The 25,171-nt window shown below is 61.4% G+C and overlaps 1 protein-coding gene across 1 annotated transcript; it reads right to left on the bottom strand.

Moving 5' to 3' along the window:
* Nucleotides 1-7,877: 7,877 nt before the first annotated feature.
* LOC110348947 (uncharacterized) lies at nucleotides 7,878-25,101 on the bottom strand. The gene is made up of 3 exons (XM_087198453.1): nucleotides 24,479-25,101; nucleotides 11,616-11,813; nucleotides 7,878-10,890 (listed from the first exon to the last, which is right to left on the bottom strand). The coding sequence occupies exons 1-3, from the start codon at nucleotides 24,740-24,742 to the stop codon at nucleotides 9,190-9,192; spliced, it is 2,163 nt and encodes a 720-aa protein (XP_087054579.1). The 5' UTR covers nucleotides 24,743-25,101; the 3' UTR covers nucleotides 7,878-9,189.
* Between the last annotated feature and the right edge of the window lie 70 nt (nucleotides 25,102-25,171).

Here is a 25,171-nt window from a genome sequence, read left to right as displayed (position 1 = left end):
TAGTGGGAAGGTCCCACAACAGTCCCTGCCAGTGAATTTTCTGTGTAAATTCACACCAGGGCTGTTAGCCACCGGTGTACTGGTGCAGACTTCCCGGGGCTTGTGCGGAGGGACGCTGTAAGCAGAGGAGCTCTCTTAGCGCCGCGCCCAGCACCCGGAAGCCCAGCAGGGGGCGGGGCATCATCATCGGCCCCGCCCCGCGCCCTGCCCAACCCAAAGCCCCGCCCACAGCCTCTCCTTCAGGCCCTGCCCGCCGTCCCTCCTCCCAGCCCCACCCCCATGCTGCGAGGAAGGAAGCAGCTTTTCGGGCTGAAGCCCAATGCCCTCAGGGCCAGACCGGATGCAGGTGGATCCACTGTACTCAGGCCGGCAGGGCCCTGGAACCCTCTTGTGTCCTGCTGAGAAGGGGGCCAGGGGTCCCAGCCCTGTCCGCCTCCTTCCTCACAGAAGTCAGCAAGCCCACGGCAGCAGACCTCAGAGGCACAGCAGGCACAGGGACGCATGGAGACCTTCGCGCGTTCTGCGCCCCAGCACCGCAGGGGGAGCACAAGACCTCCCTTGGCCCCAGAGCGCTTGTGTGCACAGGGAGCAGAAGCCACGCAGGGCGGCAGCGGCGGTGACTCTGAAGCAGTGCGTTGCAGCCTGAGCAGCTGGAGGTCGCAGCCCGTCACAGCCAGGGAGATGCTGCTGCAGTCAGCAGCTCAGCCTGGGGCCCACCGCAGCCCAGCCACCCTGCACCCTCAGGCCTGGGAGCCGGGGTGGGGTGGGGCTGCCTGGCTCGACCTGGAAGTCCTGACGAGGGGCTATGGCTCCCTCAGACTGACCAGGCCCAGGGCAGCCCCTGCACCCGTGGGGCTGGGCCTGGAAGGAAGGGACCACGCCCCTCAGCCTGTGCCTGCAGAGACCCAGCACGGTGCCACCCCTCATGGCTTGGCCACGAAGCAGGAAGACCTGCTGTCTGGGGCTGGGCCCAGAGTCTTGCCAAGCTCTGCAGGTGATGCCCCTGCCCAGCGGCCGGCACTGGGCCTGATTCATGGGGTTCGACAGGGTTGTGACCTGGCTGCTGGCCCCCACCCACAGCCCCATCAACCCTGGCCTGCCTCCTGGGACTCCATCTGTCACAGGGCTGTGGCCCATGCTCTCCTGGGAAGCTCCTGGTGCTCCCAGGTCTGGCCACCCTGACCCTGGGCACTGGCCTTTCCACACGTGTCCACTGACCCCCAGCCTGCTTTTCCCACGGTGCTAGCCTAGGTTCACGTGGTCCCTCATGCCCCTCAGAGCTGGCCTTGGGAGTCATCTGGCCAGGGCAGGTGTGGACCTGCACCTATGGGCTCTGAAGCCTCTAATTCTGCTGCTTTCCACCGCACTCAACTCTGTGAGCTGGTCAGGCTCTTTCCTGTTGACTACAGCACCACCCACAGCACTCCAGGCACCTGCAAGCAGGGCCTCCACTCTGGTCACTGGCTCAGCTTCGGCCTGACCTGTGCTGGAGACAGCACCAGCCATATGTGTGCCTGCCAGGTTCACGTGCTGTCCTCACTATGAGCCTGGACGGGAAGCAAGCACAGCCCAGCTCCGTGTCAGGGGATAGTCTCCGTCTGCAAAGAGGTGGAGGACATGCCCGGGAAGGGCACAGACATGGGCCAGCCCAGGAAAGGCGCCTTGCATAGATGCTGCAGGCCTTCAAAAAAGACCTTCTCACGGTGGGTGCCGGATGGGGATCCTTGACTTCCCCAGTGCCAACCAGGCTGCCTGACCAGCCCAGTCTCTTGTACACACTGGGGAGAGAACTGGGGCACCTCTCCACACCCACAGATAGACTGTGGTCATGCTAGGGTTCCCACTGCACAGAGGGTGGCCCCTGGGCAGCCCAAACGGAGGCCCTGCTGTTAGAGCCTGCGGAGGAGAAGCACCCTTCGAAGGAGGGCTGTAGACCGATGGAAGACGGCTAACAGGATGCTGGTGCCAGCCAAGCACCTGTCCCTCTCCATGGTGCATACCTGTGCAGGTCAGTGCAAGCCCTGCTCCTTCCAGAAACCCTTCCCCATACCCTATGCCCTGTGTGCCCCTAGCCTGTGCAGGAGACCCTGTTGGGCTCCAGCAGCCCTGAGAGGCCCTCTGAAAGTGAAGGGAGATCGTGATGCAGATGGGTCTGCAGTGTCCCCAAGGCCATGGGCTGAAGGCCTGCTCCCCAGTCTTCAGGGAAGGCGCCTTGAGGGGATACCGGGACCCTAGCTCCTTCCTGTTTTTCTCCTTGCTTCCTGGCTGCATTAGGTGCACAGATTTCCTCTTTGAGCTCCCGGCATGATAAGCCGAGATCAGTCTGTTCTCCATATGAGTTGATTACCACAGGTCCTTTGTCATGTTGATGCAAAGCTGATTAGTACAGGCTGCTTGTTGGTTTCTCTCCCCACATTGGACTGTGAAAGCCCAGCACGCAGCACTGTCATCTACCCCTGCCTGGCACTGGAAGGCAGTGAGGAGGGACTCAGGCAGTGTTGAGATGACCAAGTGTCCCCAGAGTTAGCACAGTGTCAGGGAGCAAGCTGCTGTCCCAAGTGCAACCATCCTCTTAAGCTGCTCTAGATTCTATTGGGTTTCATATGGGTGAATGGACAGATAGGCTGATGGTGGATGAAGAGTTGGGCAGATGGACAGATAGGTGGATGAATATCCATGGGTGGATGAGTGAATCAATGGGTGGGTAGATGGTGCACGAATAGAAGGGGGATGGATGGGTGGGTGAGTGGTGGACCCATGGATGGAAGAATGTGGGTGGTTGACAGATGAGTGGATGAATGGATGGATGGGCTAGTGGAGGGATGGGCAGGTAGATGGTGGGCAGATGGGGAGGTGGAAGAATGGGTGGGTGGATGGATGGCTATCCAAGGTGGATGGACAGGTAGATAGATGGACAGGTGGATGGATGAGTTGGTAATAAATGAGTGGGTAGGAGGATGGGTAGGTGGATGGTGGATGGAGAGCCGGGTGGAAAATGGAGGGATATCCATAGTGGACACATGAACAGGTGGACGAGCAAAGAGGTGGATGGATATCCACTGGTGGATACATGGACAGGTGGATGTATGGGGAGGTAAGGGATTGGTAGGTAGAAAGATGTGTAGGTAGATGGATAGGTGGATGGGTAGAAAGATGGATATCCATGAGTGGATGGTTAGATATATGCACAGGGAGATGGAGATGGACAACAGATGACTGAGGGACACTGGCGGAGTGGAAGGCACACCCCTAGGATGTGTCACCACAGGTCTGTGGACATGCACTGTGGCACCCAGCCTGTGCAGACCCACATGCTGGAGCAGAGCTTGTAGCCACAGCTGTGTCCCAAAGAGCTGTGTCAGCGTGGACTCTGGCAGTCTGTGCCACCAGATGTGGGACTGGGTCCTCTCAGCTGAGTCAGCCTTGCTTAGTTGGTGTCCCTGTCATCGATGGACTAATGACACCTCCTTCCTGAAGGGCTGCAGCAGCTCTCAACTGGCACCACCTCGACCTGATTGTCTTGGGTCCCAGCGTGAGAGGTTAAACCCTACCTCAGCTCAAATCATCCCCCCGCCAAGGCCTCAGGGTCCCCACTGTGTGACAGGCACCCTGGAGATCTGGGCCTCGGTGTCTTTTTACTGCCTGATCCCCAGTTTGACCATGTCTCCATCCCACACTCAAGATAGACTTAGCCTGTTCTGCTGTCTTCTTGGTTAGGATGTAACTTCACGACAGTCATTTCTCTGTCCCTCATTGCACCCTGGGCTCAGAGCAGAGCCTGACGCAAAAGCTCCAGGAAGCACATCAGAGACCAGCCCTTGGCCTGCCCAAGGGCTGTGCGGTGTGCAAGCTACTGTGTTCCCAGCTGGGTGTGGTGATGCATGCTTGGCATCTGAGCTCCTCAGGAGGCTAAGGCAGGAGGGTCAGGAGTTTGAGGCCAGCCTGGGCAACTTGGAGAGGCCTTGTCTCAAAAAGAGTGGAAAAGGCTGGAGATGTGGCTCGGTGGTATAGCGTCTCTGGGTTCGACCCTCATGATGACATGGGCGCGCACCAGCGCACGCACGCACACATGCACACGCACACACGCACACACACACACGCACACGTTACCATACTTGCCATGGCTGCAAATTGCATGTGGGGTGTGGTACCTGCCAGTCTCCCTTCCTCATCTCTGCAAACCCTCCCAGGTCTTCCCTAGGTTGACTTTAGTTCCCATGGGGGCCATGTGTCAGGAGCGGCTCTAGCACGGGGGCCCAGCCTGCTTAACCTAGGCCCAGACATTGAAGCCACTGAATGAGTTTCCTGCAGGGAAGGGGACCTGGGCCTGGAAATGAAGACAGAGATGTGTGTCGGGGTCTGGGGTAGAGAGGGAAGAGTGACCAAGTCCTTAGTACAAAAAGGGAGTCCTCCATGTGCACACACTGCATGCCAGCTCTGCAGTCCCAGCCACCCTGTGGCACACCCCCCCACCCCACAGGGAGCCCCCTGCCCAAGGCCAGAGAAGGCAGCACAGGGTGAGTGCAGAGTCCAGCTCAGTCCAGGCTGTGCAGGGTGGGGTGTGCAGGGCAAGGCTGGGGCCCCCATGCCCTGGGCCCCAGCACCCAGACCTGGCACAACTGTGGGCAGCAGGGCATGGGAAGCCACGGAGCTGGTTTCCAGGCAGGCTCTCCCCTCACCCGAAGCAGCAGAAACAGCTGGCCACACAGTGGTCAGTCACACTGCCAGGGCCAGCTGAGGGCTGTGCAGAGCCCCACCAGCCACGGCGTGAGTTCCCTGTGATGACAGGAAACAGGGAGCAGGGGGGTCCCAGGCAGGGGACAGAAGAAGCAGAGCCCGGAACAAGGCAGTCAGCCAGACAGACCTCACCCTGAGCTGTGTGGCCCCCCACGCTCCGGGATGGCTGGAGGAACCCCGGCTGGGGCGTGAGGCCAAACAAGCTGTCCACAACACTGCAGGGAGCCAGGACCTGGCGTCAGGTGGGGCAGGGCCTTGGGCTGCCCTCGGCACATGCGGAATTCAGTCCACTTGGTCCTTTCATCTGGGGTCTGCTGTGTTTGTCCTCTCGAGGAATCTGTCTGTTCTACCCAGGCTGACTTTACTGGAGAAACCATCCCTTTCACACCTGCAGCACCTGTATGCCTGGCAGTTTGTTTCCTTCTTGAGCACCAGCTTAGGGATCTCTCCCTAGGGCTGACGTTGTCCAGAACAGTTCTGGCTCTGAGCACTTGTGGTGATCTTGCCCTCCTCCTGTAGTTTGCTTCCTCCTTCCCTGGACTCGGGTGGAGCCTCAGACACTGGCTTTCGGCCTCTCCTCCCTCCCTTTCACAGACACGCTCAAAGCTGCGGGATCCCTCTGGGCACTGCTCTGGGCACTGCTCTTGCCACGCCCCACACATTTCATGCTGTGTCTATTACTGTCTCGATAAATCCTGCTCAGAGGGAGATTTATGAGGAAGGAGCCAGGGACCTGCTGGGTGTGCTGGGTGGGAGGATTTCCAACTTCTGGCCCAATCATTTGGGTGCATACCAGGTTCACCCCCGAGCTGGGGAGGTCTAGAAAGTTTTCAAGAGCACACTCAGAGGCACAGTGGGTCACCCCACCGAGGATCTGGGCCGGAGAAGAGCACCCCCAACTGCAGAAGCCCAGGACAGCAGCGGGTGTGGACAGGGGCTCACAGGGCTCCAGGTCGCTCCAACCCATGTGGCCACTGGGCCGTGAAACCCTTTCGCTGTCACTCTCAGGGCAACTCCCCAGGGCTCAGCACAAAACCAAAGCACCTAAAAGCTGCTCACTGATAACTTGCGCACTGATCACATGCTGGAAGTGCCACTGTTCTGACTCTATGAATCTAAGGAAGATGCAGCAACACTTCACTGTTTGGGTGCAGCTTCCAGAATGCTCACAGCCCTGCTGCTGGCGCACATGCTGTTCCTGTCAGTGACTGCTCACACCCACAGCCACTGTGCAGCTCGAGGGATGCTGCCCATTCCCCCCAGGCCTGCCAGGGGACAGCTCCTTGTCAAATCGTGGCCCAGCGGCAGGGAGGCTGCTCCCTGGGTTTTCCTACAGCACCCTGGCTGCCAGGGATCCCCACCTTTCCTGAGGCACCCACCTGTCACTATGGCACCTGGTGCTTTGGTTCAGCCTCTGCCCTCAGCCAGCCACATGGACCAAACCAGGCTCTGCCACTCTGCTATGGGGAAGACACCAGTCGGCCTCAGGGGTCAGGCCCTTGTGCAGAGCAGCTACCCTGCCCAGCCCAGCCCTCAGGCCCTCAGGCCCTTCCACTTCTGGGCTGGAACCACTCTGGCCTGGTCATCCTAGGTTGGGTCCTGCCTCCCAGCTGTGCCACCAGCTGCTCCCTCTGCCAGGTACCTCTCCAAGTCACCCCCCTCACAGTGGATCCTTGGCATGCATATGATCTCCAGCTAGAAGGGGCCTGGGGAGGCAGGCTCCACTGATGTGCCACACTGGGGCATCTGGGGAGCAAACCAAGAAGGTCCAGGTAGCTCACCCACAGGGGCGGGACTTGGGCCTTACCTCCAGTGCCTACGGGAAGCCAGGAGAAGCTGGAGACATCTGCACCTCCAGAGGCCCAGGCAGGTGTACACGTACACGTGCACCACACACACACACACACACACACGCACCCCCCAGGGAAGGACCAGGCTGGCTCCCAGGAGGATGTACCAACCAAGTCCCACTGTAGGGTCTGCCCCACCTCCCAGGCACAATAGACTGTCTGGGCACTTCCTGGGAACCACCCTGGACCCCCGGAACACCCTACAAAGCTCACCCTCCTTGTCTAGGGCTCAGCAGGCATCCACTGGCCTCCCAGCTTGTTCCCCAGCCCACGCCAGTGCTGGGCAGGCACAGGAGGCTTTAGCAGAAGAGGCTGGCAGTCAATGGCCACTTGGGTGCTGCAGCTGTCTCTCAAGGGTCTGTAGCCAGGCAGCACCCCAGACGACCCAACTCCACACCCCTCAGCTGTAGGACCTGAGCCCACACAGCCCTGGTCTGTGGTCACCAGGTGGGTTGTGAACACTACAATTAGCACCAGCACTTCAGCTGCCAAACCCCCAGGAAAACCTGGGCTCCAGCCACTCAGAAACATCGTAAAGCCAGCCACACCGGGCCACATCTCCCATGTGCACCCAGGGGTAAGGCCTCAGGACTTGGCACACAGTCCACTGGGGCTGGCTGAGGACATGGGGGCCGAGGCCGGGCTGTGCAAGCCCCTTGGCAAGTGTCCAGCAGGCTCCATCCAGCCCCTGGCTGAGGACCCAGGGAGCCCCACTCAGCCAGCTACAGCCTCTGCCCTCTCCCCACTGTCAGTGTGGGCCCCCCACGATGACATGGCCAGCCCAGACGGCCCTGAGCTGCACTGCAGCCCTGCCCAGTGGCCCCACAAGGACACGGGCACGTGGAGGCCTCTCGAGCCCCTGCTCTTAGGGAGGGCCCTGGACGAAGAGAGGCAGGCTGTGCCTTTCTGAGGGGTCACTGTTAGCCCCTGGCAACTCAGAACTACTGTAGGAGCATCTGAGGGCAGTGGCAGCCGCCAGGGGAGCACTGAGCTGAATTATGGCGAGATGAGCTCTGCCCCACCCCGCTCCCAGATGTGCAGTCTAGTTTGGGCACGTCCAGGGTCAGGCCTAGGATTTTAACCCGAGGTCCCGTGGGCCATGTCTCCATCCCAGTGTCTCCCAGGAGCCCCTCCCTGGACTTCCTGCAGAGTGCAGCAGGCCAGCAAGATGGGCTCCCTTCTCTGCTCAGGAGTTAATGACCGGAGCCAGCTCCAAATGTGTAAAAACTACTTGTCGGCGTAAATCACAAACATGTGCTCATCTCTTCAAATTAGCAAACACTAATGCTGTTATAAAAAATTAATGTTGTGGCATTTTTTATTTCCTTTAATCAGAAAAATAAGCCCCAAAGTTTTAGAAGGTGGCCTTACGTAAGCACTGGGGAGGGGCTCACAGCTGCCAGGTTGAGTGGGAAGCATCAGGTGGCCTAGAGCTGACAGACTGGGTCAGTAGCCTGCCACGACCTGAAGGAGAGAGGGGAGGTGTCCTTGGTCCCCCTTCCCCATGCAAGGCTGGAACCCAGGTGGGAAAGCACCCAGGTGAGGCCGTGCCTGTGGGGCACCAGACTGGAGCAGGGCTGGGCCTCCAGCCCACTTACAGCCCCAGGACCCTCAGGTGGCGTGAGCTCCTTTCTCCCCCTAGCACTGGTTCCCCTGCTGGGCCCATTCTTGCCAGGGCTTCTGGAGACCTGAGTGTAGGGCTGCCCTGAGGCAGGCCTGGGGTGGCGGTGGGGGGCCCAAGGACAGCCCTACAGTGCAGCCAGCAGGTAGAACTGTGCCCTTTGAAGGGAGCAGAGAAGGACGGGAGGGCTCTCCAGGCCTGCCCTGGAGCCCCGCACCCTGTAGCTCCCTGGTCTGCAGGCCTCGAGAGCTGGCCTCTCAACGACCCCAAGGAGGTGGAGGGAGAGCCCTGAGCGGTAGGGTGGCAGGCCCAGGGCCACTACCCATGTATCCCTCCTGCAGCCTGAGTACCCCCATCAGCTGACCTCAGAGGACGGGAGCAGGTGCCACAGCCTGGCCAGTCAGACCTACATGTTGGCCACCAGGTCATGCCACTGGGGCAGGGAAAGCACAGCAGCCAGACAGGCCTAAGGCCAGCAAGGCCTGGGCTGGCACTGTCACACGGGCCCAGGCAGGCACCATGCACAGGGACACATCCATGCCTTCCTGCACAACACAGACACACGCACACCCACACAACTGCACACGTGCACGGAGACTCGGAGATTGAAGAGACAGCATTGGCAATTTAGAGGCACAGAGACACTGAGGTCCCAGCGGGCTCCAGACCTAAGGGCTATGTGCCCTCTCCCAAGGTCGTGTACATCACAGAGCGGCACACACTGGGGGTCACATGACACCAGAAGGGGAGGGCACGTGGAGTGGTGAGAAGACACCAGGTTCATCTCCTTCCTCCTGGCACGATGGGCCCGGGCCTGGTCATGGCACAGTAGGGACCCCGGCCCCTGGCCAAGCCTCAGTTTTCAACAGCAATCAGCCAGGCCGTGTCTGGAGAAGGCCTCGGACCAGTCCAGCAGTCCCGAGGGCCCCGCTCACACACCCCACGGGTAGCCAACAAACATCCAGAGGGTACCTGTGTGCATCAGGCTCCAGGGCTCACAGATGGGGCCTGGCGGGCCACACCTGGGGCAGAGGATCGGGTCCACCGTGACCTCAGGGCCTGGCAGGGACGGCCCAGGGCCAGGAGCGAGACCTGGGGCTGACGGGGTGGCACCAGATCCAACAAGGACCGCCTCGGCTGGCTGAGGGACCCCAGGAGAGGCCGGCGGGGTGGGCCTGGCTGCCCCAGAAGTGAGGGGCGCTCTGGGATGGGAAGTAACGGCTGGGGTTTGCAAGGCTGGCTTGGACCCAGAAGGGATCGCAGGGGCTGGCAGGGCTTCTCTGGGCCCATGAGGGGCCGCTTGGACAGGCGGGGCTGCTCTGGGCCCATGAGTGGCCGCTTCGGCTGCTGCGACTGTCCAGGGCCCAGCAGGGCAGGCTTGGGGGGGCCAGTTTGTTCTGGGGCTTTAGCTAATTGCTGGGGCTGCCTGAGGCCCAGCAGCGACTGCTGGGGCCGGCTAGGCTGGCCCAGGAGAGACTTTCGGGGTTGGCTGTGCTGACACGGGGCTAGCAGTGCCCGCCGGGGACAACAGCACTGGCAAGAGAGGGAGCTGGGGGGCCGGCGGCGCGGTCGCAGGCTGAGGAGCGACCGTGGGGGCTGGCAGCTCGGGCAGTAGGCTAGCAGGGACCGCAGCGCACGGCAGCACTGTCCAGCAGAAGCCCTACGGGGCTGGCCGGGGAGACAAGGAGTGGTCCATGAGCGCAGGGGCCGGCAGCAGTGCCACAGGGACTGCAGGGGCCGGCAGCGGTGACATGGGGCCAGGAGGGACCGCAGGGGCCGGCAGCGGTGACATGGGGCCAGGAGGGACCGCAGGGGCCGGCAGCGGTGACATGGGGCCAGGAGGGACCGCAGGGGCCGGCAGCGGTGACATGGGGCCAGGAGGGACCGCAGGGGCCGGCAGCGGTGACATGGGGCCAGGAGGGACCGCAGGGGCCGGCAGCGGTGACATGGGGCCAGGAGGGACCGCAGGGGCCGGCAGCGGTGACATGGGGCCAGGAGGGACCGCAGGGGCCGGCAGCGGTGACATGGGGCCAGGAGGGACCGCAGGGGCCGGCAGCGGTGACATGGGGCCAGGAGGGACCGCAGGGGCCGGCAGCGGTGACATGGGGCCAGGAGGGACCGCAGGGGCCGGCAGCGGTGACATGGGGCCAGGAGGGACCGCAGGGGCCGGCAGAGGTGACATGGGGCCAGGAGGGACCGCAGGGGCCGGCAGAGGTGACATGGGGCCAGGAGGGACCGCAGGGGCCGGCAGAGGTGACATGGGGCCAGAAAGGACCTCAGGCGCTGGCAGCGCTGCCGGGGGGCTGGGAATGCCCAAAGTGGCCTGTGGGGCTGGGCCAGGCGAGGCCGCTGGGCCTGGCAGAGCTGATCTGGGACCGGAAGCAGCTGCTGGGGCTGGCGGTGCTGACTGGGGCCCAGAAGTGACCTCCGGGGCCGGCAGGGCCGTCTCAGACCCAGAAGTGACCGCTGGGGCTGGCTGCGCGGAGCTGGGGGTGGCCGCTGGGGCTGGCAGGACTGCCCGGGGTCCGGGGATGCCCGACGGGGCTGGCAGCGCTGACACGGGGCTGGGAGGGGCCCCTGGGGCTGGCTGGGCTGGCTGGGCTGGTGCTGCTGCTGGTGCTGGGCCGGGCCGTTCTGGTGCCAGGGGTTGACTGGGAGCGGCCCCCCTTCTGGGGAGCACACCTGCATGGAAGAAAGAGCACGTGTCCACCTGGGCAGGGGCCTGCAGACCCCCCTCCAGCCCGGGCCCCGGAGACATGCTGCTCCCGCCAGGGCCCAGTTCCCAAGGAGCTCAAAGTGGAGCCTGGAACTCTGAGAAGAGCCCCTCCGAAGGAAGGCGCAGATCCGGGCCCCAGCAGGAACGCAACTGCGGCTGAGCTGTGGGCCAGGACAGACCCACGCTCGGGCTGCCCTGGCCCAGCTTCCACCGGCTCTAACAGCACCTCCTCGTCTTTAGGCAGAAAGGCCGTGGGGCCAGCATCCCTGCTTCCCGGTCCTTCCTTGCATCTGCACCATCAAGCACAGTGCTATGGCTGGCACTCCCCACCCCACGCCACAGTCTGGCAGACGGCGTTGTGTGCACAGCAAGTGAGCGCGCAGTGGTGTGCCTGGTCCCCAGCTCATCACAGACACTGGACACCAGGGTCGGCGGAGCCTGACAGACGCAGCAGCGGGAAACGGGGCCGGCCTACCAGCTTGCCACTGGCCCCCCCGCCGGCCCTGTGATCCTGAGGCCCTGGACAGGCCTGCACCTCTGTGAAGCAGCCCAGCCTGCCTGTCTGCCTGAACCCATCACATGTGCCCCATACCCTGTGCCCAGCAACAATGGAGCACGTTGCCAGCAGGCATGGGTGCTGTGGCTGGTGTCCAGGTGCTGGTGCGGGCCCAGGGCAGACCCTGCTGCTCACCTGCTTGGAGGGCTGTAGTGGGACCTTTCTGGCCCCTCCGTCACAGGCAGGCTCCAGGTCCTGCCCAGGGCTACCAGCTTCCAGGGGCTGCCTGCTCACACTGGGCTCTGAGGATGGGCAGTTTTCCGACTCCCGGGGCTTCTTGAGACGACGTTCCCATTTCTCCTTCCGCTCATGTGGCTTCAGGGCCATATCCTTCTGCAGGGAGAAAAGTGAAAGGCTATCAACAGATGGAGACACCCCGATGGAAGACACCCTTCTTGAGAGGGTTGGCCCTTGGCTGAAGACACTGCCTACCTGGAGGTGGTGCCCCCTGGGCAGGCTCACAGGCTGCGGTCAATCACACCCTAGAGGAAAGAGCCTTCATCCTGGGAAGGCCCCATCTCAGGGGGCATGGACAGGGAAGGTGGCTGGTGAGGGGAGGGCCATCATCACTGGGGAGTGGGGATGAGACAGCTCCTGGGGCCCCAGGAACATGGCATGGGCTGAATCTTAGCCTAGTGTAGAGGCTCACACAAGCTACAGCAGAAAGGAGGCATGAAGCTTTCTGGGCTGCCCCTCGGAGCCCTGCAGGACCAGGGCTACTTTCAATACCACACCATGACCTGGGGGCAGGGACTGCAGCAGCCTCACCCAGGTGACACCATCCACAGAAGTAACCCCAGTTACTCCATTCCCACAGAAACCACCCCCACCTTGATGACCTTCACGTGAGCAGCAAGTAATCCCCAAGCAACACCTCATTCCCATAGGAAGTGACCCTCCAGGTGACACCTCACAGCCCAGAGGAAGTCCCCTCTGACGACCTCATCCTCCAGGAAGTGCCCCTAAGTGACAGCCCACATCCCGCAGCTATGGGTTTGGGAGGGAGACCTTTGCCATGATTATACTTGGGGCTATCAGACCGAGGTCAGCCCACAGGCCACCTGTGATCTTGCTGGCCTTTCCTGGGGCACCTCGTCAGCAGCCCACCTTCAGTCCTCCAGGGTACCAGCTCATTTGAGCCCATGAAACATCCCAGCCCCCTGCCCTGCTTGTGGGTACTGGCAGTTCCTGGCTCTGGGGTTCCCTACTTCTGTATTCCGTATCCAGCAGTGGGCCAGGTATGGCAGTACACACCCATAACCCCAGCACTATGGGAGGCTGAGACAGAAAGGATCACAAGTTTGACCCCAGTCTGGACAACTTTGGGAAACCCTGTCTCAAAATTTAAAAAAGTGGGGTGAGGATATGGTTGAGTGTGGGGGAAAAAACCCAAAAGAGAATGAAAGAATGAAAAACACAGCAGTGGGGCTGCAGGAACCCGTGTCCAGTGCAGGAGGAACAGATGTGACACAGTTCAGACTCCCCAGAGGGCACCAGCCAGTGGGAGTCTGAGGAGGGACAGGCAGGGCCAGCCAGCCTCCCCTCAGCGAGCAGCTGGTACAAAGGCCCAGAGACAGCAAGGAGCCAAGTTTCCTGCCCTGCCTGTCCTCTCGAGGGCACTCTGCAGATCCTGCCCCACCCAGACAGTGTGAGGCTTCGAGAGACCAACAGCACTGTGGTCCCATGTTCCCACAGGGCAGGGCCTGTTGCCCTTGGACTCTGAGCTCTGACCAGGGGGGTCCGTGCCTTCCAGCACGCCTTGCTGCATGCTCTGCTACCCCTGACCTAACATGGAGCTATGGGGCCTCGCTGCTAGTGGCCCTGTCCACCTGGCTCACCAGGGCTGACTTGTGGTGGGGACCAGCTCTGCACAGGGGTGTCATATGCTGCTACGGTGAACATAGCTGCTTGAGAGGCACGTGATCAAGTGTGCATAAATCCAGGGGTCAACACTCATGAACCAGGTCCTACAAGGCTGCCCACCAGACCCCGGCTGGGTCAGCCTGTCTCCTTCACATGTAGATGCAGGGAGCAGGTGGGTCATGCCCAGGGCCTGCCCCGTTCCCCTTCACCACTGTCCACACATGACTGCAAAGATGCCTGTGCCAACAGTGCATGGTTTGAATCTAACACATTTTCTGTAAACCTGTTTTGACACTTCACTGCTTTTAAAGAAATGAACAGATTGCCACCACCACCCTGCCCATCCCTGACCTGCCCCAAAGAGAGCAGCTGCCCAGGTCCCTGTCCTCAGGTCTCCTGGACCTGGTGTCTGTCCCTGGTCCCAGTTCTGAGCCTCTTGCCTGGTACAACCCGAGGCCCTGTAGCAACACTGCGCAGCCCTCCAGGAGCCCTGACTGCACCCAACACAGCCACCTGGCCACCAGGAGGGCAGGTTCTGGGAGCTGCAGGCCACCTTGTGGAGTCAGCATGCAAGCTTAGCATACAGCCCCTCTCCAGCCAGGCCCTGCAGCAGTGGGGCCATCGGTGACCTCTCCTTTCATAGCCCTGGGCCAGCAGCCCGTTCACATAGGGTTCCACAGCATGGGGGCACTGACAACAGAGTGAACTAGAGCCCCCAGGTGGGAGCCTAGAGCGAACAGTAAGCTCTGTGCGCACTACCAGCACCAGACGGGCAACAGGACTCTGCCCATCCAGCCCACACACAGTCCCAGGACGGCGGCTGTGAGTGCTCAGTGCTGAGTACAGTCGACCTCGATGACAATCTGAAGTCTGCATCCTCAGGCCCCACCCATCTCAAGAGGTCACTGCAAGGACGCCCAGGGCCAGGAAAGCCTGGGGAGAGAAAGGACAGGGCGCGGGAGCCTCTACGGGTTTGCTTGTGTCACACACCAGGGTCACTAACCAGGTCCCACTCACAGGGCCCTACACAGGCCACAGCCCCACAGCGACGCCTGGCAAGGGCAGGCCTCCAGACTTCTGACCCCTCCCAGGTGCAGCGCCACATGGGCACATGCTGCCGTGAAACCACCCATTAGATTTCCCTACATGGCTTCACAGGACTGCTTTTCAGCTCTCCTAAATGTTACTGCGATGCAGCACCAATAAAATTTCTAACTGCGCTATAGCAAAGCAATCCCGGAGAGAGAAAAGTAGATGTGACCTAGCAAACTCAGTCTGGGTGCCCTTTCCTGGGCAAGGGTGCTGGTCCCCACTCTGGCCCAGTCGCTCAGCCCAGCCCTCTGGCCAGGCGGGTGCCCTTCACTTCCAGAACCACACGGGGGTCCCCTCTGGTCACCAAGCCCAAGGCTGCACCCTGGAGGGCAGGAAGGCCTGGCGAAGGACAGCCCACTCCAGCTACAACCACAGCACCCACCGGCACGGCTGGGCTTGCGGCCAGGGCTCCTCCTAGAAGGGACAGGAAGCTGCGCAGAGGCGGAGGCACCGTCTCTGCCACTCCCAGCTTCCAAGCCTCAGCCCCCACCCTCACATCCTTGACCGTCTCCACCGAGCCCACAGTTCTCCCTGCCCAGCCCCATCGACCCCGAGTCCCTTGCAGTGTCTTCTGAGACCTGTCCACAGCTGCCCGAGAGCAGCTGCGTGCTGTCCCCCACCCTGGCGCCCAGAGCTCACAGTTCACACATTCTCTGGGGCACAGTCGGCCCCACCAGCAGGATCCCATGGGCCACACCCGAACAGGGAGACCCCTGCGGGCAAACCCTGGTGTGGAGGTGGTGTCCAAGCACCCTGCAGCTCAGGCTGGACGGACAGGCTCTCCTAGCGCACTCCCGCCCAGCAGCAATGGCCCTTCCAGTGGTTTCTTCTCATGTGCACCCTGCGTCTTGTGGAGCCCACATCAGGTGCACCTGAGGGAAGTGTCCTCCAGGCTTTGCCAGCCCTCACTGCCCCAGGAGCCTCTGGGTCGTGCCTGGCTGTATTCCCAGGCCCTGAGTCCTCCTGCTGGCAGGGCACTCTCTGTACCACCTGCCATGTGCTGGCCTCAGACTTTCAGGGGGCCCTCACACTGCATCTGTGCTGGGTCAGGAGTAGGGAACAGCACCAAAAGGCCCAAGTGTTCAGCTGGCCCACCTGTGCAAACAGGCACCTCTGCACACTGCCACAGGGTTCTGTGAGAAGACCTGCACCGTGCCTGGCACTGTCATGGCACAGAGGTCACCTAGAGACAAAGCCCCACCCTGTGGCTGGACAAGGGGCTAATGGTGAAAGGCATTGGTGAAAACAGCAGTGTTGCCCCGGGAGGGACACAGCAGACAAGAGGACAGGAAGGGGACAAAAGGGGCAGCGCAGGGCTACCTGCCTACCGCCACGACCCTGGCTGACTGCTGACTGCATCAGGCCCACACCACTGGCTAGCAGTCCTGAGGAGTCTCCACACACACCCAGAACCTAGCTGGTGTTCTCTCCCTTCAAGTTCCAATCTGCTGAACCATCCATTGCAGAAGACAGTCAGATGGGGCTGTGGCCTTGCTCTTCCATGCCAGCACCATCTTTCAACAGGCTTCTCTGGATGGCTGTGAGCACCATGGGCCCAGGGCCAGGCACAACAGGAGCTGGCCCAGGGCAGCAGCTGCCAGGAAGGTGGTGCCGGTGGGTGGGAGCCAGGCCCACTCCCTGTGGGATGCCCTGGGGCAGGCCCATCAGGTGGCATCACACAGCCCACATGGATGTCGGCTCTGGGTGACCTGTGTACATGTGAGTGCTTCCACAGCTGAGGAGGAGAAAGAGCCAAGGGTATGACATTTAGATGAAGGCTGTGACTGGGAGCCAGGTGGTGGACTCCAGCCGGGCAAGGCTGTCCCAGAGAAGCACGGGGTCACACAGTCTGTGCCAGCTGAGACCAAGTGGGTGGCGGAGGAAGACCTCCAAGACAGGCCCAGACCCCCGCAGATGGCTGGGGCTGGCTCCACGGCACCCAGGAGACAGGGCACACGGGTCCCTTGGTGACCTCCTGTGAGGCCAGTGCTGCTGAGAGACAGTCCCCTGGCCTTGAGCCCATCTGCCCCCAGAAGAGGCTCTTCCTTCCCCTGCCTGCGGGTTCCATGAGGGAGCCAGGCCCGGGTTGATTTCGTTCCCACCTCAGCACAGCTGCTGCTCAGCTGTCACCCAGGTTGGGCCACTGGAGCCAGTCAAGGTCACTGAAGCCACAGGCCTGCTGTGGGAGAGGCTTTGGACACCTGGTCTTGCAGGACCCAGGACCGGCCCGTGTGGGCTAGGGGTCAGCTCAGCAGGGGAGAAGAAAAAAAAGGGGTGAGAGGTGCCGAGGGGCCAAGAGCTCCTGAGCATGCCCACCAGAGGACCCTTGACCCAGAACAAGGGAGCAGGTGCACCGAGGAAACTGAGGCCCAGAGTGGGCACAAGGCTGTCTAGGACCTGACCTCAGGCTGTGCCTGGCTGACAGGGAGGGCTCTGTCCCAGGAGCAGGCAGGTAACTGCCCTGCCCTGTGTGCATGAAGGCCTGAGTCAGGTACGGGCAGGGCCAAAAACAGGGTTCCATCGGCCAAGTACGTGGGTTGGTTCCAGGGTGACAGAAAGCTCTTAGGGAAATCTGACAACCCCCAGAAGCCTGGAGGACAGCCCAGGGACAGCAGGTCACCAAGGGGGCTGCCCCAGCCACCACACCAGGGCCACCCTCCCTGCCTACTCTGCTACAAGGCCCCTGGGGACAGGCACGTGGCAGTGCAGGCCTGGAGAACATCTCGACCTTGGCTGTGGGATAGGGTGGGGGGCAGGCATTTCTGTGCGGCTGAGTGAGGCCTGTGGACCTGAGCAGCGGCACAGGGGCCAAACCCAGGACCTGAGGGGACAGAGGCAGGCGAGGTCAGAGCAGCCTTAAGGGTCCCTGCGGCACTCTGGCCCTCAACAGAGATGAGCACCGTGTAGGAAGGCATGGGGCAGGAAGGGTGCAGTGGGCCAAAGAGGGAGCTCCCTCCCTCCAGGGTACCGTAGGCCGAGTTCCGGTCCTGCCTGACACCAGCAGTGTAGGCCTGGAGAGTGCCTTAACCAGTGCCTGTTTCCCCATCTGTGGGACGGGACAGCACAGCCCCCCTACACAGCTACCTACCACAGGGATGAAACAAGTTAGTACACACGAAGTCCTGGAGCTGTGCCTGGCACTCAGGAACACCTACGCCATCCCTCCTACTTTTGCTGAGCAGCCCCTGTATGACCGGCTCTGCTGTTGTCAAGTCAAAGGCTCTGGGAATGAGGCCAGGGCTTCAAGCAGCACTGTCCCAGGGGCTGGGTCAGGTCTTGACACACACAGCTGCTCTGCTCCTCTGGCCACAATGCCAGCACCACACTCTCATGAGAACCTGGCTGGAGCAGGTAGAGGCCCCACCAGCTCCCAGGGGCTTGGCCATGAATGTGGCCCTGTGCTCAGTCGCTCGCCCACAAGCAGCCCGAGGGACAGCGCCTGCCCCTTCCGAGCCTGATAAGGCTCCTCCAAGTAAAACCTGGACTAGAGGTTGCCAAGGCTCTGCCAGGGTCCATGGGCGACATGTGCACATGTGCTGCACCAAAAGGGTGACCCTGACCACAGCTCTGGGGTGCAGATCTGCCTGTTCCCACACCCAGCTTTCCTAAAAACCACACAGAAGCCTCTTGGTGGAACAAATGAAACTGGCACGTCCCTGATGAAGTCTCCTTTTTTTTTTTTTACCACCTGGGCAGAGCAGGATTCCTCAAAGCATCACTCCCGCAGCTTTCACATCCCAGCTCCCAAAGGACAAAGAGCCCTGGGTGCCATCAGGCCCACCCACCTTCCCTCACACCCCTGCCTGCCCCCCTGCGCCCGTCCTCTCCGGCTTGGCCTGGCCCTGGCCCTCTCCTCACCTCCCTGCGCTCCCACCTCAGCCTGAGCACCTCCCCAGAAGCCCGCCCATCTCCACGACAGCCCCTCATGGGCCTCCTGATTCTCATGGGCAATGGGAGCATCTCCCAGGGCTGGCCCAGGGCTTCAGGTGTGGCCGACACTTCATAAAGGCTTAAGCAGGGAGCGAAAGACACAGGCCAGAGCCCCACACTGGCCAGGCTGCCCCAGGGAACAGGCGAGGTGGCAGGTTCTGTCATACCTGGTGGGGCAGCGAACCGAAGCGGCGGCTGTGGCCAAAAGGAGTGGGCCTGGCCTGCATGGTGTCACCCTCCTCCCCTCTCTGGAGTCCTGAAGATACACCACGCCAGTCCCTGCCAAGCTGAGGACCCGACACCCTGCCTTGAAGGCGGTGAAGCAGAAGTGGGGTGGGAACCACCCTGCTCTCCTTGCTGCGCTGAACCAACACCCCATCTCCAGCATCAAGGGCACCTTCATCTTCAGGTGCCAGGGGCTTCCCAAGGCCAAGAGAAGAGGGCAACAGCCGGAAGTGACTGTCCACACCCGTGGAAGGGCAAGGCCCCTGTGTGGGGCTGTGGGCTTGGCCCACAGGGGGTCCTTGCAGCTGCTGCCCCTCCGGAACGTTCTGAGCAGGGCCACATCCTCCACACACCCATCCCTGCTGCCCAGCCCTGCCACAGTCCACATGGCCCGTATGTCACTGTGACCCATACTCCATTCATGGAGTCCCAGGGGTGGAAGGCCCAGCTCACCCTGAGGCAGCTGGCCAGGGTGGGAGGGCAGCCCAGGCCCTTCCAGCCCAGCCTTGGGCCTGGATTCTGGCCTGGGGTTACCCTCAGCACACAGTGACAGGAGCAGGTGGCCTGTGGACATCAAAGGGTAGCTGACGCCAGTGGGTGCCTGAAATGTGCAGGAGCTAAGGGCTAGGGAGTCCAGGTAGGGCCAGGATGGAGGGGTGCTGAAGGAGAGCGAGGGGGGAGGAAACACCCTGGGTCACAAGGACTTGGATGGGCAGGCCTCCTCTGGGGCCACTGTGACCCCGCCCCCAGGCTGTGTCTGCCTGAGGCCCAGCACATAAACAGGTTCTCGTCCCAGCTCACAGGTCCCTTCATTCGGGGGCCTCTTGGCCCTAACCCCTGGTCAGGCCCACCCTGTCTACCAGTCTGTCCCTGACTTGCTGAGTCACCTCCTCTCTGCTCCCAGCAGGGGTCCAGCCCTCTTCCTTGCTGCCTGTGGCCCCACCTTAAACTAACCTGTCACCAGTGAACAGGGCTGTATTCCAGGACCTGAAGATTCTGTCCTCGGCCCTATGAGGAGCCACACGATTCTTGTGGCACTTGGTTCCAGAATACAGGGGAGATGGAGAACTTCCCCACTAAATGCAGAGTCAGTCGAACAGGACAGCACAGGCTGCCTGGACCTGGACGTGGTGGCAAACGTCCTGCTACTCTGGCGAGCAGCGTGCAGACTCCACCACAAGGCCGAGCACAGCCCTCTGCGGCCAGGGACAACGGCAGTACACAACAGCTCTGTGGCCCGGTACCACGAGCAGGGCCCACGCAGATGGTTCCTGGAGGAGAAGCTGCACACCAGGGCTGGGGAACAGCAGGGAGGGAAGGGACACGGATGTCTGCACAAGGTGCCATCCACCCTGATCTGAAGTGCTACAGTGCAGTGAGACCTGAAATGGAACCATGTCATGGCAGGAAGAGAGCAGCAATGCTGGGGTTCCTTGCAGAAGCCAGATGGCCGCAGTAGCCCCAAGAATCCTCCAGAAACCTCAGAAAATCACCTTGGTGCCACTAACAAGCAGGTCAAGGGCTTCTTCCTGGAACCACCACCAATTAGAAAACAAAGTGAAACAAAGTTTCTACCGGTATAACAAAATCAAGAAACTGAACACAGCAACCTTACCAGGTCCCAAAGTATCCCAGGGTATAAGCCTTCTGTAGAGGGGCACCCACCCCCTAGAAATCCTGTCTGTGCCTCAGTGGCAGTGCAGAGGCAGCTGTGAACAAGATTGACCCTTGCACAAGCAGGACACAAGCAGAGCAGGATGACCTCCCAGGAGACAGGGCCAGACTCCCTGCAGGGCCCTCCTGGCTGAGCGACAACAGTGAGGACCCTTCCAGGCAGAGGAGCCCAGGGTGGAGGCTGCCCAACAAGACTGGGGGACCCAGGCAGGCAGGTGTGGCTGCAGGAAGGATCTGGAAGATCTGGAAGCCAGGGCCATGAGGTGACAGGCCCCAAAGCTGGAGGGGCACAGGAGCAGGGCCTCCAGAGCCGCAGGGGGCCAGTCAAAGCAGCCCAGGGTACCCAGATATCGACTGAGGCTGAGGGACCAGGGGTGGCTTTGATTCCACATCCTCTGTGTCCATCCACCTCTTCAGAGGGATCAGCTCCACCCCACCACTCTGAGACCTTCTGGGAAGGACAAAGTCAACACTGCCTCTGGACAGCCTGATATGTCCCAGCGCAGGTGCCAGGACTGCAGGTAAAGCACTTCCCCTATCTGGGCCTCAGCTGTGCCACCTGAAGAGCAAGGGGTAGTGAGGAGAAGAGCTCTGGACAGGAGGCTCAGACTCCTGAATGGAACATACCTCAGCCCCCATTCCTGTCCCTCTAGGATGGGATGACCAGGCCCAAACACGTGGGCCCCCAAGACTAGGACAAGAGTAGAGGTCCAAACTGACACCATCACTTTGGACAGTGGACATCACTTCTGGACGATGTGGACAGTGCTGGGCGGACCACGTCCCAGTTGCCTATACACCTGCTAACACTCCCACCCAGATTCTGTGCCCTGGGGCCCTAAACTGTGTTGTAAAGCTCCCACCTAGCCCACTAGGGCTCATGGAGTCCACTGAGCTGAACCCCAGGACCTGGCCCAGGGTGGGAACCCCGGCTGCACCTGAGAGCTTGCACCCCTACTTGGGCTAACACTGTTCGGGGGTCCAGTCTGCTGCTGGAACGGGCTCAGCTCCTTTACTTGTCCTGGAGCCCTGGAAGCCTGCACAGTGGCTGTGAGTGTTTCCTTTCCATCTCTAGCCCTCTCTGACAGTCCACAATCAGAGAAAGAACCATCCACACAGATGGCAAATGGCAAACCTGTGTCTGGTTACACTTCTACTATAAAAGGAATGCCCTCCCTTCTGTGTAGACAGCATACCTGTATCTGGCTATGTCTCCGCTGTGAGGAAGGACCCCCCATCTGTGTAGATGGCACACGTGGGTCTGGCTATGTCTCCAGAGCTCCAGAAAGACCTTATACCTGTAGGAGGCTGAACTGGGTCTGAAACTCTGCAGCACCCACCTTTCCACAAAGCTGGACTTTTTAAGTATGTAAAGCAGTTTGCTCTTTGAAATAGGCAAATTAGCGTCAAAACAAAAATCCTACAGATGCCAAAACAGATGGTCTCCACCTGCACCCAGAGGCAGAAGTGCCCAAGCATGGCCAGCCCGAGCTGTACAGCCCAGAGCACTCTGGCCATAGTCCTCCTGAGGCCGAAGGTGCAGAGGCACCCCTCTCCACGGAAGGTGCACATGTCTGCTAGGGAAGCAGGCCTGGCCATCGCCTGGGAGATACAGGGACCAGCACAGCCTGTTCCGTGGCCTGGGGGCAGTTGCTTGTGTCAGACACAGAGCTGGACCCTGCTTGTGGCCCACATACCCCCAAGGCAGAGAGGGCAGCCTACTCCTGCTCCTGACCACGGGACTGGCCTTGGGGGATCTCCAGTCACTGCTGGTCAGTATGACCAGACAGAACACTCACAGGGAACATGAGCAATGCAGAGCCACTGCTTCTTTGGATCCCCCGCCCCGCTAGAGAAACAAAGTCTAAGGAGACCATGTTGAGTTCTGCAGAGCCTCTGCCCACTCATCCTTTCTGCACCCTTCAGCTCTGCCATAGACCTCTGTGGACGTCCACTCTGCCCCCTTCAGGTGACAACCACCACAGAGATGTTTGGGGAGCAGCTACTGCTCCCCTCAGGCATAAAAGAGGCAGGGACCACTTCCCTCCAGGGGCAAACACGTGTGCAGAGGGGTGGAAGATCTACTGGGCACAGAGGGCTGGAGCAAGGCTTGCACCCACATTCGAAGGGCCATACTCTAAGTAGGGGACCCTCTTCTGCTTAAGAGATACACTTCACAAGTCTACACCTGCCACATCTGCCACTGGTGCTACACGGGGTGCTCTAACATGCGTACTGTCACCAACAGGGTCGCATCCCCTGGAGATCTGAAGGTGGGACCAGCCTCCAGGCCTGGGGTGCACTGACTGTGACCTAGCAGGTGGCAGGAGGCAGGGCAGGCTCTGCCTCTGTGCTGGGGTCCTGTGGGCCCTGAACCTGGAGCCAGCATCTCCCTCCCTGTGAGGGACCCACAGGGTCCTGCACAGCAGTGATCACACTGGAGACTGCAGGCTGGTGGCTGGCTCCCTGGCTGTGTGCCTCACACGTGGTGCACCGTGCTTCAGTGTTCCCATCTACAGAGTGGAGGCCACTGGCCTCCCTCTAGGTTACCTGAGTGAAGAAGCCATGTCTGTAAAGACAGGTTGGCAGGCTGAACATTCAGAGCCACTGGCCACCACCAATGTCATCATGAATTATCCGAACCCCAGAGAAAATACACTGCACTTCAAGAAGAAAAATGACCAATAAAGACCCTTCTGGAGGGATCTAGAGTCACGAGCCACTGAGAAGTCTTGTACTTTGCTAGGCAGGCTCAGAAGGGTGAAGGGCAGAGAGGTGAGTAAGGATGCCCTCAAGGGCTGAGGAGAGTCAGGTGAGCCTCATAGTGAGGACTGGTCCAAACTCAGGCAGTGACCGTGGTCCCTCCCTCCTTCCCTCTGTACAGGATAATCTCCATGTGAGCTCTGCCCGGGGCACTGGGAGCCTGAAAGGGACATGGGTGACAGGCACAGTGCCTGCTCTCCAGGCCACCAGCTGACAGGCTCCTGGAGGAAGCTGAGAGGAACCAGCCACAAGGCAGTCACAGGCAAAGATGACAGGCAGCAGAGCAGGTAAACCGGAGGGCGGGGGAGAAGGGGTGGCCCTTCAGCCAAGTCCACAGTGATGACAGACGCAGACCGTGTGAGGCAGAGAGGACAGAGTGAAGGTGCCAGCCACAGCTGAGTGTCAGTTCCCCTGGGACAGGCCAGTGAACAGACCTGGAGTCTGGGACAGAACCTGACGGCCTCACCTGAGTGGTGCAGGGGCTGGCAGAGTGCTGCTCGGAATAAGTGCTTAGGAAACTCAAGCTGCCACTGTCGTGAGACAGAAAACCCTACGTTGTCCTCCTCAGCAGAGACCCAGCATGTACCAGCACCGGAGAGGGGGTCACTGCAGTCCACCAAAGGTCTTTTCTGGAGCCTCCTGGGCCCAGGACCCATTTCAGGCTCCCCAGTGTGCAGAGTAACAACTGCTGGGCAGTGTAGGGGCACAGGCTGAGGCCCTGTCCTGAGCCTCTGTACAACTATTACCCAGACAGAATGAAGCAAACCTGTCACCACACACCCAGGCCCATCCCTCACACCAGTGCCTGACCCAGAGTCTGCCAGCAGACCCCAGGTTGGGATGTCCCCTTCAGGGACCTGCAGGGACCACTTTCCTTTTTCCAAAGCTTAGCCTGAGATGGAGGGCGCAGGCTGAGCGCTGTCTGCGACCCACAGTCCAGCAGCGGACCCTCCCAGAGGAAGTGCTGCACGGGGCTCACCTAGTTGGAGGGCTCTGCGTTCCTGGGATCTATGCTCCCCCGCCCCCAGCACGTGGTCAGCGTTTCCACCCAGGAGGGTTTGAAAGGGACAGGGATACCCCACCCATCTGTCGTTTCCTTCTCTACTCACCTGGGTCCAGGCGAGAAGAGCAGTATTTGCTGTGTAAACACTGTCCGGGATAGCTCGCCGAGACAGTATTTTTGGCCAACTTACTACCCCTGGGGCGAGCACCTTCACCAAGAGGAGTCACTCAGGGCTGTTTCCTCTCTGCTCTAAGCAAAACCCTGAAGCAGGGGGGGCGACTGGGAAGAACTCAAGTGTCCACGCTGTCTCAACCTCCCCAAGTCCAGCACCCCCCTCCCCCCTCCCCCTCCCCGGGCCTGGGAGTTGTACGCGGACCCTCCCTCCGGGTTCCCACGCAGCAGGGTCCGAGTGTGGGCTGTGGGGTGCGGGTCTCCGGCGCTCACCCACCTCCAGCGCCTCCAGCGTGCTGAAGCTGGCGATGGCGAAACCGTCGATGACCTCCTCCTCCTGAGAGCTGGATTCGCGGCGGCGGCGGCGCGGGGGGCGCGGAGGCGGCGCGCCGCGCAGGCCGGCGTTCTCCTTGCCCGGGCTGGGCTCGGGCTCGTCGCCCGACGACGGGCTCTGCGCTCGGGCGTCGCGGGCGGCCTCCCGGCGCCGGCCGCGATCCCGCTGGGCGCGCGAGCGCCGGCTCGGCCGGACCTTGGCCTCCATGGCGGCGCCTTGCGCGGTGACCTTGGGGCCGCAGCCTGCTATGCCGTGCCGCCGGGCTGCGAGGGCGCCGCGCGGGCTCGGGGCCGGGCCGGGCCGGGCATGACGGGCGCGGGCGCTCAGCGCCGGGGCCGCGCGGCCTGGGACCCCCAGCCCGGGCCCCGCGTATGGGCGGGGCGTCTGGCGCTCAGCGGCCCACGGTTGGGCCCCCGGGGATGCGCCTCATGGCGAACGGCGGTGGGTGGCGGCAGGTGCGGGCGGCCAGGCTCGGGGTGCCGGGCTCGTGAGGCAGCGGGGCGGTAGCGCGGCCCGAGCGGATAACAACTGACGCACTTCCGCCCGGCCCGAGCGCTAGAGGAAGTGGGCGCTGTCGCGGGAGCCCGCCACGCCCCGCCCCCGCCCCAAAGGCCCCGCCCCCGAACCTCCTGAGCT

The sequence above is a fragment of the Heterocephalus glaber genome, unplaced genomic scaffold (assembly GCF_053883595.1).
Source record: "Heterocephalus glaber isolate CG9 unplaced genomic scaffold, H.glaber_assembly_v1.0 deba00001687, whole genome shotgun sequence".
Classification (NCBI taxonomy): Eukaryota; Metazoa; Chordata; class Mammalia; order Rodentia; family Bathyergidae; genus Heterocephalus; species Heterocephalus glaber.
The sequence above is the reverse complement of the archived record's forward strand: the minus strand, read 5'-3'. Positions and strand labels throughout refer to the sequence as shown.